Source organism: Seriola dumerili, unplaced genomic scaffold (assembly GCF_002260705.1).
Source record: "Seriola dumerili isolate Sdu_G_001 unplaced genomic scaffold, Sdu_1.0 BDQW01000122.1, whole genome shotgun sequence".
Lineage (NCBI taxonomy): Eukaryota > Metazoa > Chordata > Actinopteri > Carangiformes > Carangidae > Seriola > Seriola dumerili.
Window position 1 is genome coordinate 1,883,378 of NW_019174377.1, and position 18,412 is coordinate 1,901,789.

Here is an 18,412-nt window from a genome sequence, read left to right on the forward strand (position 1 = left end):
TCACAGTTTTAAACCAGAAATGTTGTGACAGGTTGTTATCAGTGGTTAAAGCGGATGCAGGAAACTGCATGCACTATACTTTTTGGGGAAGGCTACTCATTTAAGTCTATGATTGCATTCATATAATCCACAAAAAAACCTTTACAAATTCTATTTGAATTTCATTTTATGTGTTGTAAGTCCTTAGCCAGTATTTTATATAATATATAAATTACATGCTCTAGGTTCTGTCTGCTTTATTACTGAACTCCAGACTTGATCTTTTGTCTGTCGTCACAATGCTGCTGGTTTGGAGAGCTGAGAGCAGCTATCAAACACTAGAGAAAAATAGGCAGTGTTACCCAGTGAGCAAGTACCATCCACCTATAGTGAGAGCTATGCAATTGAAATCACCGAGGCAAAGAGAGCTCCACTCTTCATTGAATGTTCAGCAAACGAATGTTACCCAGAAACCCAGGGGCATGCACAGACATTTGAGAAGCAGTGGCTCAATTCATGAAGTGGCCACCACTGAACAGCAGAGACGACAGCAGAGAGACAAAGTTAGAGACTAGCTGGTGAACGTTGTGGAGCATTAGCAAGATTCTGAAAACACATTTCACTCAAGCTGGTGGAGACTAAAAACAAAGCTTAAAGGAGGGTGAATACTTGTATTCGCTACCTGGACAGAAACACAACTCGAAATTAAGACTAATGTTGCTCCTGGTGGATGTTTAAATAAGCAACTGTTTGCTAATGGGTTAGTCATATAAAGTGAATATGTCAGTGTTGTTTATTTGTTTTATCAAACTTTGGAAAGCTAAAAAAGCAGAGCAATAAAGCGGCTGTATTTCTGTTTTGCTGCAAATTGTGTCTTAAATTGTGCTGATTATGAGCTCGCATAGCTGGGGGCTGCTAATGCTTGCCATGTGACTCAGCATTTTCTGTTTCCAAAAGATGGAGCCTTTAGCACATTGTGTAGGCTATTGGTTTGGCTCTCATTTCTGTGTGTGATTTGTGTTTTTACTGCTAATTCACATTCATGAATCTTATCATGAGTATGCAAGATAAGTTGCATTGTGTTTAGTGGAGGACTTTATGGTTTACTAGTATTAGCTAACTGATGTAAATCAATACTTCTTGCAATAATTAGTCGATCATTTCAATCCTTTTTCAATGCGAAAAAAGTTCTGGTCCCAGCATCTCAAATGTGAGTATTTGCTGTGTCTCTTAGTCATATCTGACAGTACATTGAATATCTTATGACTTTAGACTAACTTGAAGACTCGAAATGTCTGCAATTTGCTAGTTTTCTCCGAATAAGAAATTGTGAGTGCCATTTTTTCACTATTTTTTACCATTTCACAAGCAATTAATCAATTCGTCATGAAAAGAATCAACACGTTAATCAATAATGGAAATAATTGTTAGTTGCAGCCTTATCATTGTTGTGATATTGTTGTTTGTTATTGTTTGTATGTCGTACATATACGTACACAATACATGAAGTAGAAATTGAATGGCTTGACAAACAATTTCACCCCATTCGTAATTTCATGGATAATTACTTTCACCAGTGAACTCATTTAGCATGCGAAACTACTGATAAGATTATTTTGGAAATGGAATAACTATAGGGGCCTCAATAAGGACAACACACTCTGTTAGTGATGATTTGATTTGTAAACGTTTTAACCAACTTAACCAAGCGTAGGACCAACCCCAAATTTTTTGTGCAGTAGGTTTATAGATGGTTGGAAGAGAGAAGGAGGAAAGTATCCAGAGCTGGAGCTAGAAATGAGGTAAACTGGTGAAATAAGGTGAATTTCACACAACTTCATTTAACTGCTCTTGCAACTGCAAAACCACTCTTCTTCAATTTTTTTTTTTACCTTTGTATCATTTTTTTGTTCTTCATACCCTTTTTCAGTACATTAGCTGTTCATAAGTGTTCATTTATTTTACACTAGAGCTGCAGTCATTGTAGAAATTCAGAGCTGAAACTGAATATACAGGAGCTTACGTCTCTAGAGGTAACCACTGTAAATGGCTGAAATGTGAAATGTCAGTGTAAGGCATTGGGCGGTAGATTCCTCTCTAATTATATAGCTCATGAAGCTTATTATTGGCATTGACTGTGCTGCACTGTAGGTAGCCCCGAGCAATGCCAGGAAAAATGCACCTTTGGCTTTAATCTAGTTTGTATTCGTCATTTATTCAGGTGATTCTTTTATCTTGGCCTTTATGTGTCGGTAATGAGAGTTTGTAGTATTTTTGCAGTGTTTCTGTGGCTGTCTGGAGAATGTCTCCACAGCTAGAGGATTGTTATTCAGACTAGTGGGTGAGAAGCAACTGCAGCATCAGGACAGAAAGTCTGAAAGTTGTGTGTGTGTGTGTGTGTGTGTGTGTGTGTGTGTGTGTGTGTGTGTGTGTGTGTTGGAGGTGGGGCCGTTATGCTAGATTTGTGTTCTCACACAAAACAATGCGTATAGCTGACTACGTGTGTCTGTATATGTGTTACTTTTTATGTTGTGCTGTATTGCAGTGAATTTGTTCTTGCTGTCATGTGAAATACAAACAAGCGGCCGGTCTAGACACATAAGCACTATACAGAGAGAGGTAAAGAATGAGGGAGGGGAATGTATGGGAGAGACACACAGAAAACAACACCAGAGAAGCAAAGAGAGCTAAGATATATAGTGTGTAAAGTACTGTGTTACTTCAGCATCATATTTTCTTCCCCGTTATGCAATCTGAACAAATATGAATTCGATTTTGCATGATTGAGGGGGCTTTCCAAATGCACAGACACAAATGAAATGAATCAGCGAGAGGCTGGGATAGCTGCAGAGGAAGATGCAAGGATGCAGAGGCTGGATATACTGTGTCGAGTAATGCAGATAAAGAGTGTGCAGTTAAGAACCCGAGAAGACAGGAGATTGTACACAAACAAACAAATATGTGGAGATGCTGAGACAACAAGTGAGGGGAGGCAATGAGAGGTAGAGGTAGAGGAAGTCCCAGGAGACCTATTGTGTCCGATTCTTTTACTGTGATGATGATGCACCGTGCCGCTGGTCCCCTCCTCTCATTAAAGCTTTATGAGGCAAGCTTAGCACACATTTTATTACAATGACGCCACTGTCTGGCACATTCCAGCCTTGCGGCGGGGTGGTGGTGGGGGTGGTGGTGGTGATGGTGGTGTTGGTGGTGGTGGTGGAGGAGGAGGAGGAGGAGGAGGAGGAGGAGAGTCTTGCAGAGAAACAAGCCCATCGAGACACACATCAGAAAGGGAAACATGGGAGAAACTAAGAATGAACAAGTCAGAGAGACGAAGCCAGGATCAGAAGGCATAGATAGAAAGTAAGGGAATAAGGGAGTGAGGAGGTAAGGATGGAGGAGGGCAACAGAGAAAGAACGAGCGGAATGAAGAATATTTGTTATGTGCTCTGGGCCTGTGTGTCTGAGTGTATGGTTGCAGATGTCTTGGTATTATTTAAAAATAGAATGGTTAGGGATTAAGGCTATCAATATTTCCTTAAGTTTTGATGAAGACCCAGGAGGTTGGTGAAAAATACAATTTCCAGACAGTGATGTCACAAACTGCATCTAGGCCAGCAGATTTAGTAAAGTTTAAAAAAAATAAGTCATCTGTTGGCATGGGAGCAGCACTCCTGTTACCCAATATGCCAGTTCACATGTGCAATGCTTTTCTATTTTTGCTCTGTTCCTTAAAAACAGCTGATCCCAGAAATACAAATTCATTTAAAAGCAAGAAAGACATTTGCTATGACACTGTTGTCAAAGAAATTAAATTGTATGTGGATTTTCTTTTATCCTTAGACAGTATAAGGACATAATTTCCCTCAGCCAAGAGCCATTTCTCATCATGCCATCATGAATTTTCCCTGTGTGTTTCACTTTGAATATGTCTCCACTTGCTATTTGCTATAATTCTTGTCATTTCTCTGTGATTTTGATTTTTAGATGAACATTTGCTCTTCCCTTGTGAGCACTTAATTATAATGCCACCTTCAGTGATTTAGCATAAACATCTTTGTGCATTCCAGGTACTAGACTGTTCTGGTGTCTCGGTAAAATATAGCACCTGTCATTAAGTAGTTTATCACACACAGCCTCATCTCTGCAACCATCTATCATGTTGGTATGTGCCCTGACGTACCAAATAAAACCTGGAAATGCCATAAAAAATCAACTCAGAAGACACTAAGTAAGTTGACTTTGAGGACACCATGACTCAGCTCTTGCTGAATGACGCATTCTAAGTACGTAGAATGCTAGTACTCTGAATTGAAGACATTTAGCTCCTGTCATAATCGGAGACTAAATCCCAGCCTTATCGCCTCCTGGGTGCAGAGGCCTCGGCTTTGTTTAATTGCCACAAGCCAAACCGTCAAAGCTGCATCTCCCTCAGTGTTTACCCCCACTGAGGCTTATAGCTGATAATGGAATTACTCTGAGTCCCAGGAGGAGGGAGAGAGAGGGAGGAACAGACAGAGGAGGCAGTCGTATAGGAGGAGAGGCAGAAGAGATGAAGGAAAGTGGATGGTGGAAGCTGAAAGAGATAGGATGGATGCGGTGTCTTCCCTGAAAAGAGAAGAGAGAGGAAAAGGGATGAGATGATGTGATGCACAAGGAGATGAAGAGAGGGAGAAAGAGAGAGGAGGTTACAGGGGGATGGCCAGCTGTTGCCAAAAGCAAAGTCTGCAGTCCTCCCGTCTTACTGTTTACTCCAGTGTGACGTGTTACAGGCTGGAGAGTGAATTATGACGCAGGATAGAGCTCAAGCTCAAAGCATGCCTGCCTGACAGAATCTAGCTGAAAGGATGAATGGAGCTAAAGAGAGAAAGGAGGGGAGGAAATAAAAGGATAAATCATTAGATAGAGAAAAGCGAAACATCAAATAGAGGAACATTAAATAGTTTAAAAAGACAAATGAGTTGATACACACTTTTAGTCACTTCACTTGCTTAATTCTTAGAAAGTGACATGTTTGTGTGCACACTTTGGTTGATTTGTCTGAATATGCAGGACTCCCTGATTTACACAGCAAGTACCTTTTTTTTTTTCTTTTTTTTTTTTTTGGTGGAGCCGCATGGATGAATGACAAACCAAAGCAGAGGGAAGATTTTTGTGGAAGCGAGATAGCGGAGGACGTCAGTGCCTCTCTGTCATGGTTGAAAGCTTCAGGGTGTTTGAAGACTGAGTTGCAGTGTTGTAGTGGAAAATGACTTCACATTTGAAGTGAGCTCGCTACTCGGTCAAGGGTTTTGTATCTGTGTGTGTGTGTGTGTGTGTGTGTGTGCGTGTGTGCGTGTGTGTGTGCGTGCAAGCATGGAGGGATCTTAAGGATATTAAGCTCTTAGCAGGTGGGGTTATTTGACTGTAATTTCCTTAACAACTGTAATGGGCAGCCATGCCAGTTTTGGCTCGTAGGAATGATTTTATGCTAGTAAGAAAATTCTAAAATTGCTTGCCGAAGGCTTGTAGAGTAGTCTGATTTCCACACGTTCGTACAAATGTGTGGGCTTACACTTTATAATTACATGTGTATGTATGTGAGGTGGGAGAGGAGGCTGTGTCTCATGTTGCTTTGGATAAAATAAAAGTAATTTTTCAGAGGAAACTCAACAAAATTTTAGTAAAAATATTTTATCTCAAATTTCATTAGACTTTTTTTTTACTACTATTTTTAGTAAACCAGTCACACTTATGGATGATCACACACCACTCAGAGAGCGGTGTTTGTGTGTCTAATTAGCAGTGAGAAGATGGAGCTGACACAGGCTGAAGCTGTCGCTCATTAAAATGGTTGACATGTTTAACCAGATTCCACAGTGTGAATTTATTTAAGGACCATATGTCTTTCTCTGTTCTATCCTCTTCTTTGCTCTTTTTCTACTCTGTTAATTTGCTAAATCAATTGGGTCACTGGGTATACTCTATATTTGTGTTTCCTAATTTCTTTCCATTTAATCTTCTTTTTTCCTTCTTCCCTCCATCCTCAACACTCCTCTCTCCTGTTCTCTTACATCCTCACATCAGTCTGTTCTCAGTATTCAAGGGGCGTCTTTGCCATCTTCGGCCTTTACGACAAGCGCTCAGTGAACACGCTGACGTCGTTCTGTGGGGCCCTGCACATCAGCCTTGTGACACCCAGTTTCCCCACTGAAGGAGAGGGCCAGTTCACCCTGCAGCTCCGGCCGTCCATCAGAGGGGCTTTGCTTTCACTGCTGGACCACTATGACTGGAGCCGATTTGTCTTCCTCTACGACACAGACAGAGGTAAATATACACTTACACTCGGTGTGCAAAGAGCTGGTGTTACTAAAAAATGCGAAAATATACGATTTGTATAGTGTATAGTCCACATTAAGAAATATAAACAGGGAATACAATGATTCACTCAGTGTTATTGTTGGACCTTAAAGCTGATTTGTCCTTTTATAATATGAAAGCTTAAAGTAAAAAAATGGATAAGTCATTATTGGTCAGTGGGTTTAGGGATTGAGGGAGGGGAATGCATGACTGGAGTGAGTTCAAGTAAATGTTTTAAATCACACCAGTTGCCATCAAAGTGCTGCAGTATCACTGTTTTGTTATAAGCAAGTCTTGGCCTTACATTACCTCATGTATCTACTCTATTTTCCTCCCTTGTTGGTTTTAAAGAGAAAGGTCAAAGAGGGATTTAGGGAAAGTATGCAAAAGGAGCTGCAACTCACTATTATAGTCAACACTCATTGTATACCAGAACTGTCCAAATGACTATAACTGGAGCAGCATTGTGTTCTTACGGCAGAGAATCATGAGCTCTGCTGTGATAACAAGAGCCACTGTAACTGTGTAGATCTGTTGTCTTCAATCTCTAGGCCTGAATTCAAAACTCAGTTATGGAAGATCAAAATAGATTTCCAAATTAGTCTGGTTCAAAACACTTTTTTGCATGAGGAGTTATCTGCTAATTTGGTTTCATTTTGAGAACAATATTAGAATATCATTAAATCATAATCATATTGTTCAAAGTCTATTTGCCTGGGATTATTTGGCCTTAATTTAACTCCCAAATTTTGCTTCATTTTCTGTGGAAAAAGTATAAACATGGAGCCAGTGGAGCTGCACTATCCTGATGAAAAGATACAGCTGCAGAAACAAGGGTGTAATTTGGCACTTTTCAGCCAGAAACTCGGGTCTGGCCTCAACTCTTCCAGCGTTCACCTGCCTTTAATTTAACCATCCCATCATGCAGTGCATGTAAGTTAGTGAAGCGGGCACAGCTGATGCCCTCAGCCCTTAACTACTGTCATGGGAATGCTTGGCACGTTATCTCTCTCTCTCTCACACACACACACACACACACACACACACATACACACACACACACACATATGCAGACACGCACACACGCACACAAACAGAGACTAATTCCCTGCCACAGGGAGAGAAACACAGGTCAAACATGACGCAGAGTCCCCAGACCACAGAATAGCGGCGTGTTAGGGAATCAGTGAGCTGCACTGTGTGTGTGTATATGTGTGTGAGTGTGCAGTTGTGTGTGCCCTGTCTGTGCCTCTGCCAGCCTCCCTCTGGTCCAGGTTGTCTGGGTTAGTACCCAGGGGGAGCAGAGGGAGAAAGAGAAGGGAAGAGGGGGAGCAGGAGAGACAGGTTAGGAGAGCTGAGCCGGCGGAACAGCGAAAAAGGCGAGAAAGAGGCAGGGACAAGTGCCAATAGAGGGAGGAGGAGACAAACAAGGTGGCAGGAAGAGGAGATTGTGGAGGTAGATGGGAGGCAGTGGAGGGAGGCGGGGGGGGGGGGAAGGGGGAGGTGGGGGGGGGGGGGGGGGGGGGGGGGGGGGGGGGGGGGGGGGGGGGGATTACAGAAAGGGCAGAAAGGAAGAGCAAGAGGATAGACAGGATCACAAGCCTCTGGGGATATACAGTAGCATATAGCAGGTGGAGGAGGGGTGAAGATTGAGAGAATGGGCAAAAGGAGGGGGGAAATGGAGCGAAGGATGGATGCATAGAGTTTGGGCTGTGCTCACCCGTGACTTGGCCAAGGCAGTGCCGTTCATTATAGGCTCCCATCAGGCCCTGCTGCCGGTAATGTGCTGGAAAATGGGCAGTAACGTTGTGATCTGTTTTATGCTCCCTGCTCTGCTCTGCTCTACAGACAGCCTGCTGACACACACACACACACACACACACACACACCACATATACACAAATTGAGGTGTGTCCACGTAGCTGAACACGGGCACACAGAAAAAATGCATACACACATGCACACACATACCAAGACGTGCATAAATTCACATCCAGCGGATGAATGTATGTGCATTCTGTGCATGCCTTAAATTATGATGGTGCAAACAAAACACGTTCACATAAACAACTCGCAGACAAGTTCAACCCTTTACAAACATGCATTCATTTAGACACACTTATTTACAACCTCACTTGTGAGGCTGGAAAGGTGAAAGCACAATCTCCCAGCACACATGAGGACGGACTCCGCCTCTTCGCAACGTAAACCACAATAATACACACACCTTTGCACGCATAACCGTGATTACTGAGGCTTCAGATGTGCTCTTTGCTTCAACTGACGCAGTAAATAGCTCCCGACACAAAAGTAGAAAACGCAGGGTAACATTTCGTAATGTTGCACTGCAGTGTTGGTGTGTGTGTTTTATGTCATTTGGTGTTGTTGTATACATGTGTGCAGGCCGCAGGCATATGCTGTGTGGGTCTGTGATTTTCAGTGTGTGCGTGTGAGTGAATTTTGACTTGTTTTTAATTTCATTTTCATCCAATTTCCATTCCGTGTCAAAGCAGGGTTAAGAACATATGTGGGGGTTTGAAACAGGTTACAACCATCAAATGCACCAACTGTGCTCCAATATTATAAATTATTATTACCGTAATATTGAGCTGTTTTTCATTGCTGTCATTTTTTTCCAGTTGTTTGACCCATTCAGACAGCTGTTCGATCTAATGCTGCTCACTGGATCATATTAACTTTGAAACTCTGTCTAAACCCGTCTAAAATTACAGGAGGCAGACTCACACTGTTCAATGCTGCACTCAATCATTTTGTAGAAAAAGAAGGCTCCTTTCTGGGTTTTGTTCCAGGCTATAAAATTGATAAGTGGCAGTGTGTTCTCAGATGAGTTGCATTTGAATCAAAGTTCACTACTAAAAAAGAAGCAATGAGAATTTCAATAAAAATGTCATGGCAACAGTATCACTTTCAATTAAACTGGCAGTCTATTTTTTTGGCTCATAACTCTTTGTCCTGATAAGCTCTGTGGGTTGCTTGATAAAGTCGCATTCAAGACAGAACTGTTGCTCGGAGTGCTAAGGGCTTTACCCCCTCTTTTGAAGACGAGACATTAGAGTATTGTTTTGGTAAATGATATCGGCTGATGAAGCTGCTGGAAAGTAATGAACACCTGGAAACGCTGTGCTGATTTAAGCATTTAGTGCAGTCACATTGTGGTAATTGGCTTTAGGTTTTACTTGCAAAAACTGCAAAATATAATTACTCCATGTTCCACCTACAGCCTCTACCTACCCAACCACACCATTAATTCTTTCTCTCTTTTTTCCCCTTCCTTTACTCTCTGTTGTCTAGGTTATGCAATACTGCAGGCAATTATGGAGAGAGCGGGGCAGAACGGATGGCAGGTCAGGACACACACAAACACGCACATTCTTGGAAAACACGACAAATAAACAAAAAAATACACGCAAGGACACCCCTAATCTCATGCGCCATACATACAACCTCACACACAATGCATACATAATACTTTGGTTTGTGTCATATATTCTTCAAACACCATTGATAACTTGCTTGTGGTGTGTATGTATGAGCTGATTCCTACATGCATTTTGCGTTTGAATGCATATACACACATGCATGCGTGTATGTTAACCCAGGTGAGTGCAATCTGTGTGGAGAGTTTCAATGAGGCAGCGTATCGCCGACTCCTAGAGGACCTGGATCGACGTCAAGAGAGGAAGTATGTCATTGACCTGGAGCCTGAGCGACTACAGAACATCCTAGAACAGGTAATATTATTGATTATTATGAGATTAACCAAACTACCTTAGCACATAACATTAACCATATGGCTGCAATAGACATAGGGGTCAGCAGGATCATCAGGATGTAAACTCACCTTACTTCCATGTGCCACCATTTTTACGCCAGGATAATACTTATGCACTAAATAATAAGTAGGTTGGAAAAAAATTAAAAATGAGGTAATTACTAATAATTAACAAAGAAATGAAGTATAAATTAAACATGTTAAACTTGTACTTTTGTAAGGCTCTGTTACAATCACTGAGATTACTACAGACAGCAGAGATCACATCACTGACCTGGACTTAACAGCACTTAATATTTCATAATGAGGTATAACCACACTACAGTGGCACATTATTACAACGTTAAACCACAGTCAACGGAATCGGCTGTGGTAAGTAATGAAAATGAGACCCTGAGAGAAGAATTTTAAGCAATTAGAGTCAGTATTGCATTACTAATTATTATTGTATTGCATAATATATCTTTTTCTTTATTTTGCTATATTACTGGTGTCTGTCTGCCTGCTGTCTGCTCCAGTCAGCTAGTTGCAACAGCACTCCTTATGCTTTCTGACATCTGGAAAGAAAACAAGGTTTGAGATTTCCCCTGGAGTTCATAATGTGGAATGAAAGATGTGGCTTCCCCAACAGCCACATCAGTGTGTTATTGCAGTAAACACACCATACTGTCCACTCAGATACAGATATCGAGAAAACACAGCGCTCCTGCACACAGTATATGAAGACACACTCTGGCACCTTATGCTTGTCCAAGTTCATTAGATTATCTGTCTTGCTTGATGGTTGAGTCTTGAGCTCTGACCAGGTGGTGCAGTAAATGCAGATACTCGTACAGCTACACAGACACACATCAGTAGCAGCATCCCAGACAGACAGACCAACAGACTGTTTCTTAATTGGCTTCTGTGGTGAGTGAACACACAGGCAGAGACACACACCTACACACGCACACACACACACTCACACACACACACACACACACACACACACACGCACAAGCACATAAGTGTATCCTGAGACAGGCATACAGACACAAACACACACTCCCATCACAGTGGGCTCTACAGTGCTGGCATTGGCTAGTGTTCCTGCTCTGAGACAGAGACTGCTCTGTTTGTCTGCCCCTGCCAGCTGCGATCGGTGGGTGTGTGTATGTGTGTATGTGTGAGTGTGTGCGCTCTTCTGTCTGTGTCAGTATATAGCGGTTGATATGTGTGGGTGAGAGAGACGGAAAGAAGAAATAAAATTGGACGTTTTAATTAGGTTTATGCACCATGTGAATATAACACAATGTGACATATTTCACTCAATCCCACTGTAGAGAAAAAAATGATGTTTTAAAAGCATTGGAGTTTTCTGTTTTGAGCAGATTTGAAGTTTGACTGAACTACGGTGCCAAACGTTCTGCTATGATATCTCGCACAAATATACCAGCAGCAGCAGCACACAAGACAGACAGGCAGTAGTAATTTCTGTTCACTGGTAACATGTAATAAAGTGCATGAAGTGGAAAAGACAAGGTGTTGAGGTCAAGGTGGTATATAATGCCGCTGCCATTTACATAGTAAATTAGGTTTTATGGTTTTAATTGCGTGAATTTAACCATATCCCAAACAGGCTTTAGTTGCATTAAGTTGATGTTGTAGGGAAACAAACAATACTAAAAATGTGTTTGTGTGTTCGCATTTAACAAATCTGCAAAAAATGTTGTCATTGACCATTTAGTGTGTGTGTGTGTGTTTTTCAATCAGTTGACATTATATTTCCCCAATCTGTACTCTGCTAATACAAAATGTGAATTCAGTTCTTGTAATTAAAGGTGCCTTATCAAGGATTATACTAAAATAAGTTGAATCATCCTTCTCACGAGATGCAGGCTTTGTTCTTTTTTTTAATTAAGTTGAATCAGGCTGGTTAACAGACCCCTGATCCAGACAACGCTGCTGAAGCTCTTTAAATGTTCCAAGAGGCTGCAGCGCCAGTATGGTACCAATGACCAGTCGAGTCCTCAAAGGCTCTTCCCGGTTTCTGCTTTTAATCAGCATAAGAAAACTGTTTGGGGGAAGCAACGGAGCCATAGATGGGAGGGAGTCTCCTTTACTTGTAGTATGACTCTGCTGCCTGTCCCTAAAACTTAATTAACACATTGTGGATTGTGAATACACCCTGGCTTGCCACACTACAGGCATGACAACAGACAGCAAAGAAATAATGTTTCTCTCTCTCTCTCTCTCTCTCTCTCTCTCTCTCTCTCTCATTTTCTTTCCCAGGCCGTCAGTGTGGGGAAACATGTAAAAGGTTACCATTACATCATAGCCAACCTGGTAAGAACTCTTAATGGCATTGCTTTTAGCTGTTATTTGGACATGTGTTTGCAACAGTGCTGTAACATGCCAGAGACATCAGAGAGCAGGTTGTTTGGACCTACAACAGACTCACAAATATTAGCAATATGAAGCTTTATATAAATATTAAATATTAATCAATCAATGTCCTACTTGCCCCTACTTTGACATTCAACTTGTCCCAAAGTTGTTTATTGAGCTGCAGTTATTAGCAGAAAAAAACAAAAACTGTTTGACGGACTCATATTCTTACTCCCATGTTCCCACAAAAGTGCCATTTTTCCTTTTACTCAAGAATTAGCATATTACCATTTGCCTCTCCTCGAGAAAGTCACAGCCGTAGGATGATGCCAGAACCCACATCAGTAAATGAAGTATTGCTACAGCCTTAATCCCTAAAATCTGTTCAATAGCAGTTCTCTCTGGGACGGCGAAAAAAGGGGCCACTGAGCTCAGGTCAAGCTAGATAGGTTCTCAGAGCTTTTAGCAATTAGCATCCATCAAACCAGGATAACCCTCACATGTCTTTACTCTCTACCTCTGTGTCTGGCCTTTTCCCAAATGGATCGCTCTTCACGACTGCTTCACTATGAAGTGTCACACTCGCAGCTGTGGAAGCCACTTCTTATTAAGTAGGGGTATAAATAATCAAGTAAACTCTGGAGTATGATACATCAGTAAAAGTGCACATACTCTTTCAGAGGGTTTTGTTATATATATTTCCGCTCTTCGGCATCAGGTCTGGCATGGTTTTTCAGTTTTTTTCTGTGCTTGCATCATTCCTTTTCTCATATTATTTCTTTCTCTCCCAGGGTTTTAAGGATATATCTCTGGAGAGGTTCATGCACGGCGGGGCAAACGTGACTGGTTTCCAGCTGGTGGACTTCAGCAAGCCTATAGTCATTAAACTGATGCAGCGCTGGAACAAACTGGATCAGAGAGAGTACCCTGGATCTGATAGCCCACCTAAGGTGATAAAACATGTTGTCCCATCCATAAAATGTACAGATTGGAAACCTATGTGTCCATAAGAGCTGCCATAACCTAAGCGAATGTCATTTGCAATAAACACAAAGGCACACACACAGTCACATTCTGTGGTGGTGGCATTGTTTTTTTCTCACCTGAAATTCACCAGCAAAGCCAAATATACGGCTCGTTCAATCAGGTAACCAGTCACAGGGTGATGTGCTGCATTTCGAACCATTCAGAGATGTGATATGTGATATGGTACATTCGGTACAGCTCTTTAGCCAATCAGAGTGTGACCTCAGGATGTAGCACAGGTGAATTAGCTTGTGATTGAGTAGATAGATTCCTGTATGATTCTGTCATTCAGTGTCAAGGTTAACGTGATGTATGCAGATTCTTCAGGTTAAAGATTTCTTTGTAATGTCTATCCAGCACGATGTTCCTCCATGATGGCTCGGTTGGCCCTTCCCGTTCCCCTTCCCCATCACCAGTTTTGCCTCCAAATGCACAATTCCACCCCTTGTATATATGTGTATCTCTCACTGTATATTCACCATCCTCAGTGTCAATTTCCTCTCACTATCCATGTCTCTTCCTCTGTCACATTAGTGTGCCTCTATTTAGTCTCTTCCATTCTGCCCTTCCTTTCTGTCTCTGTCTCTTTGTCCCTCTCTCCTCCCTCCGCACACCTCTATTGACCGGGTACTGACCTGCAGCCAACTGCGGTTGATTTGTGCATATATTAACTGGAAATATGTCCACCTACCTATTAAAAATACATCACGCTGCAGCTTTCTGTCCCTTGCTCTCTGGCTCACGCTCACAGGCATGCAGCCACTTTCAGAAGACACATGACGTAGTAACTATAAAAGGTGATGTTGTTTGTTGTGCAGTCTCTCAGTGATGCAAAAATATATTGATGGTCATGTTCCTTTATTATCGGCATGTCATTTTTCACCCGTGGACCTGTGTTAATGGACCAATCATCATTCTCAGATTCACCTGATGAATTCTCATTAGCAGACGTCAGCTGCATCAATTGTCCCTTAACATTTACGCAACACTTTGTGTGTTAATCGAGGTAAACCTATTATGCATGTTTGTGAGAGATAGACCCAGTGAACATGCTTAGATATTCACAATCAAGACAAACACAACTGCTGTTGTTTTCAGCTTCCTGAACTGTAAACATCTTTGATAAAGTGCATTCAACCGTTCTCTGCCCGCTGCGACCACAAAAGATGATGTTTTACCTTTGCCTTTTGCAAATAAGAAACACGATTTTAATGATTTAACACAACAACAGAAAACCAGATATCTCTGGTGACAACAGATGCCTCCAAATTGCTCAAGGCTAATTGGTGCTATGTAAAAACTGAGCTCAGTTTAGCCTTGGGCCAACTCATAGCCTCGGGCCAAGTAGAACTAATAATGTGCAGTGTGAAAAGCACTATTGGGACTTGTCCCTTTTGCACCGGAGACACGATTTTGAGCTAGCTGCTTTTGGCCATCAATCAAAATCTCTTAACCCAGCGATTCTAGACTGGTGTGCCTTGAAATGAGCTCCGGTGTGCCTGGAGATTTTGTTGAAATGTAATGAAAATGATCAGTGACCTGGCAAAGTAATATTTTAACTTCATCAAAATGCCGCCACAATGCTTATGATCACGAATATCTTTTCCAAGTTGCACTGCTTTTTGAGCATTTTCCATCTATTTTTTTCACACATTTCCCCTAATTGCATGATCAGAATATGAATAGATTTAGAACATCTGTGTTTGCATATTTAACCGATAATCAGGGGTGTACTTTATCAATATTTGTCCATGTGTAAAGCATTTAATGCTTGCCAGACACCAGCGCAAAGCTCATTTTATAAGATAAATATGAAATTCAAAATGGATTTAAAGCTAATGTCTTCAATTTCTCATCTCATTTGACAAGAACAATTGATGTGTGTTTTTGCGTATGTCATTTACGCTGCCTCTATATTTTGTTCCCTTTAGTATGGTGTATGATGAGGTTATTTAATGTCATTGAAAAGCATAAATATGTAGCAGTCTTTGCACTGAATTTATAAATGCATAAATATTATCCTGTTCAGCTGCACACATGCATGAGGCAAATGGCCACTTGCACAGTTACAAGCGATTGGACACCAAACAGATATGTGCCGTCCTCAGCTTGACACTGGCATTGTCCTCGAATGGTGCAACTTTTAATTATTGTGTCCTTATGCTGATGTTGTGACTCGTAACTGCCTGATGATTGATTCCAAATTATCTGATTTGTTTTATGTATATTCCAATTTTACTTTATGATGTAGATTACAATGTCATATAACAAGTCAATATTGTTATTATGTAGAACACATAAAACAAGACTGAGAGTCTACAGCCATGATAACAGCTCCGTGAGGCTGTACTTAGGCTGTTCACCATCTTAAGTTACCGTGTTCGTATGCTAACATTTGCTAATTAGTGCTAAACACAAAGTACAACTGAGGCAGATGGGATTGTCATTAGTTTTGCAAATCTCTCAAAAATTTCATGAAAATTATAGTTGAAACATTTCAGTCTGGACCACAGTGGTGGATGGACCGAAAGCTCAACCACAGTGCTAGTGTGTAAAAAATATGCATGAATACAAAATGAATGAAAAGATTTAATTGCTTTATCTCACTCAGGTCAGTTCACTCATAAAAGTCTGTATACAGAAATACAGAAAGATATATTTTCTGCATACATTTTTTATATTATAGTTTGTGTGTGAAAAGTGCTGCATGCTTTCTTTTATTGCATACATAATTTATAAATATGGTCCTTGGCCTTTATATGGAACAGTAGAGTAAACTTGAACTAGGCTTTATGTTTTATGCTATTTGAGGATTTTCAGAGGAAATCTGTTATGACTTTATGGATTTTAGCTGTACTTGGAGATTTGAACTGATCCTAGAAATATTATCTAGAATTTGGTGTTTTTGAAAGCCAACACTGTTTTCTATATGTCCCAAAGGTGTTTCTGTCCTGCTCCTGACAGAAACAGAAAACAGTATGCTAGTTGGCTCAGTTTTGTTGTTGTTTTCCCCTTGATTTGGATTCCATAGTCGTCATCTGTCAGTTGCCCGCCTAAAGGCTTCTTTAGTTTCAAAGGGGACAGATGAAAGGAGGATGACATGGTTGTGCAGCCTTCCAAAACACGCCTTGTGGGATACAAATCAAGGGATGTCAGTAAGACAGAAAACTACCTGCAGAGGCGTGGAGAGCATCAGCAGAGTTTCCCTCTTTCCTCCCATTTTCATCTCGCCTCTTGTTTCTGCCGTGATGTGAAGGCAGCCTGCTGTGTGTTTGACTGCCTGTGTCTGTGTGGTGCTGTGTGTCTGTGTGTGGGCTGGGTATGAGTGTTGCTGCTGAGTGTGTGCTGCTGTTCCCTGCTGTGCTGTTTCTTACCTATAATGAATTTGTCAATCTGTCAAGATCACAACCACTTTTAAGAGTTTCATTAGAGAAAAGATACTGATAAACTCTTAGCCTTTTTTTATTCTTTCTATCACATTTCAAAGGTCCCTTCACACATTGGATTTTTGTAATTTACTCCTACTCACTCGGGATGGTTTATGTGATAATGGGTCCCTGGGCACAGACGTGTTAAAGGCCACCACACCTCCTACAGAAGAGGAAGAGTCACAGATTCAAAGAGACTAATTTTTGGCCGTTTTGTGTCTCCTTTTGTTTTGGATCTGTTTTTAGTCCCTTTATAGTAGTTTGATTGACCTCCCAACCATTCCCAGTAAGAAATGTTAACAGTCATTCAAACCAGAGACTCTGCCCAGTAGGCCTGTTCAATTATGCGTCCTTGGCTATCATCCTGTTTTAGAATATAACCCAATGAAGTCACATTTATAAATCTTGTTATGAATCCAAATTTCACCACTGCCACCATTCCGGACAGAGTGGAGTAAATGAATGGGTTTACAATATGATTTGATGAACACATTTTAATCTCATTTTAATGGCTTCCACGTCCTGCCCAGAGACTGTATTTGAAAACTATAAGCCCATTTAAAACTGGCACATTTACACTGATGTTACATTTACAGTGGTGTTGATCGATGGTCACTGCAGTTAACTGTGGAAGTAAAATAAATGTCAGAGCACTGAGATAGACTGAGGCACAGGTCAGCATGTTTACATTCTGGTGAAGTTAGTGCATATGGAGGTAGGATGGCCGGAGGTCACCACAAAAATTCAGATCACATGACTGGAAAAAACTATGACTCTCAAGTTGATTCACAGACTGCTAGCTAAATGTAAGTTAATGTTTTCTGATGTTACAGGTTTGTTTTATCAGTTAAGTCTTTAAAAACAGGGGTAAATCATGACCAAATCCATATTTTCAGTCTATAATTAAAAAAAATGTATGTAGATACAGTATATCTCAGCTGTATTTGGTCAAAAAAAACAAAAAAAAAATTGGGGCTTTGGCTATTCTATGCCCAGGATTCACCCTGAGCAAAGTCAGGATGTCATTACATTTTTACAGGAAACTGCCTCTCTCATTTCAAATTTTACCTGAGAATTAATTATTTGAGAGGATTCACTTCTGCCATACTATGTACTTTGACTGACAAGGAAATAGTATTTATTTTCCCGTCAAAAACAGTTTCCAAACTCGTCAAAATGATAATGTTTCTTTTCCTTTTTCTGCCTCTTCCCTCTATCTGTTTTTCCTCCTATTCTTCAGTATACCTCTTCTCTAACATACGATGGCGTCCTTGTGATGGCCGAGGCCTTCCGCACCCTTCGCCGTCAAAAAATTGATATCAGTCGCCGTGGCAACGCTGGCGACTGCCTCGCCAATCCAGCTGCTCCCTGGAACCAAGGAATAGATATGGAACGTGCACTCAAACAGGTTGGCACAATTTTGATGTTGTATGGTTTAGTGTGGATGGGTTGGCAAACAGTTAGACAGATGTTCACAAAC

At 41.1% G+C, this 18,412-nt stretch overlaps 1 protein-coding gene across 3 annotated transcripts in view; it reads left to right on the plus strand.

Annotated features, from left to right (window-relative positions):
• The window catches only part of gria4 (glutamate ionotropic receptor AMPA type subunit 4), a 97,018-nt gene that overhangs the window by 34,082 nt on the left and 44,524 nt on the right, over positions 1-18,412 (plus strand). For all 3 annotated transcript variants that reach the window (XM_022748471.1, XM_022748469.1, XM_022748472.1), the window contains exons 3-8: positions 6,046-6,285; positions 9,631-9,683; positions 9,939-10,070; positions 12,383-12,436; positions 13,270-13,428; positions 18,173-18,340. In XM_022748471.1, the coding sequence (XP_022604192.1) occupies positions 6,046-6,285; positions 9,631-9,683; positions 9,939-10,070; positions 12,383-12,436; positions 13,270-13,428; positions 18,173-18,340 (806 nt within the window). The remainder of the gene's footprint in view (positions 1-6,045; positions 6,286-9,630; positions 9,684-9,938; positions 10,071-12,382; positions 12,437-13,269; positions 13,429-18,172; positions 18,341-18,412) is intronic.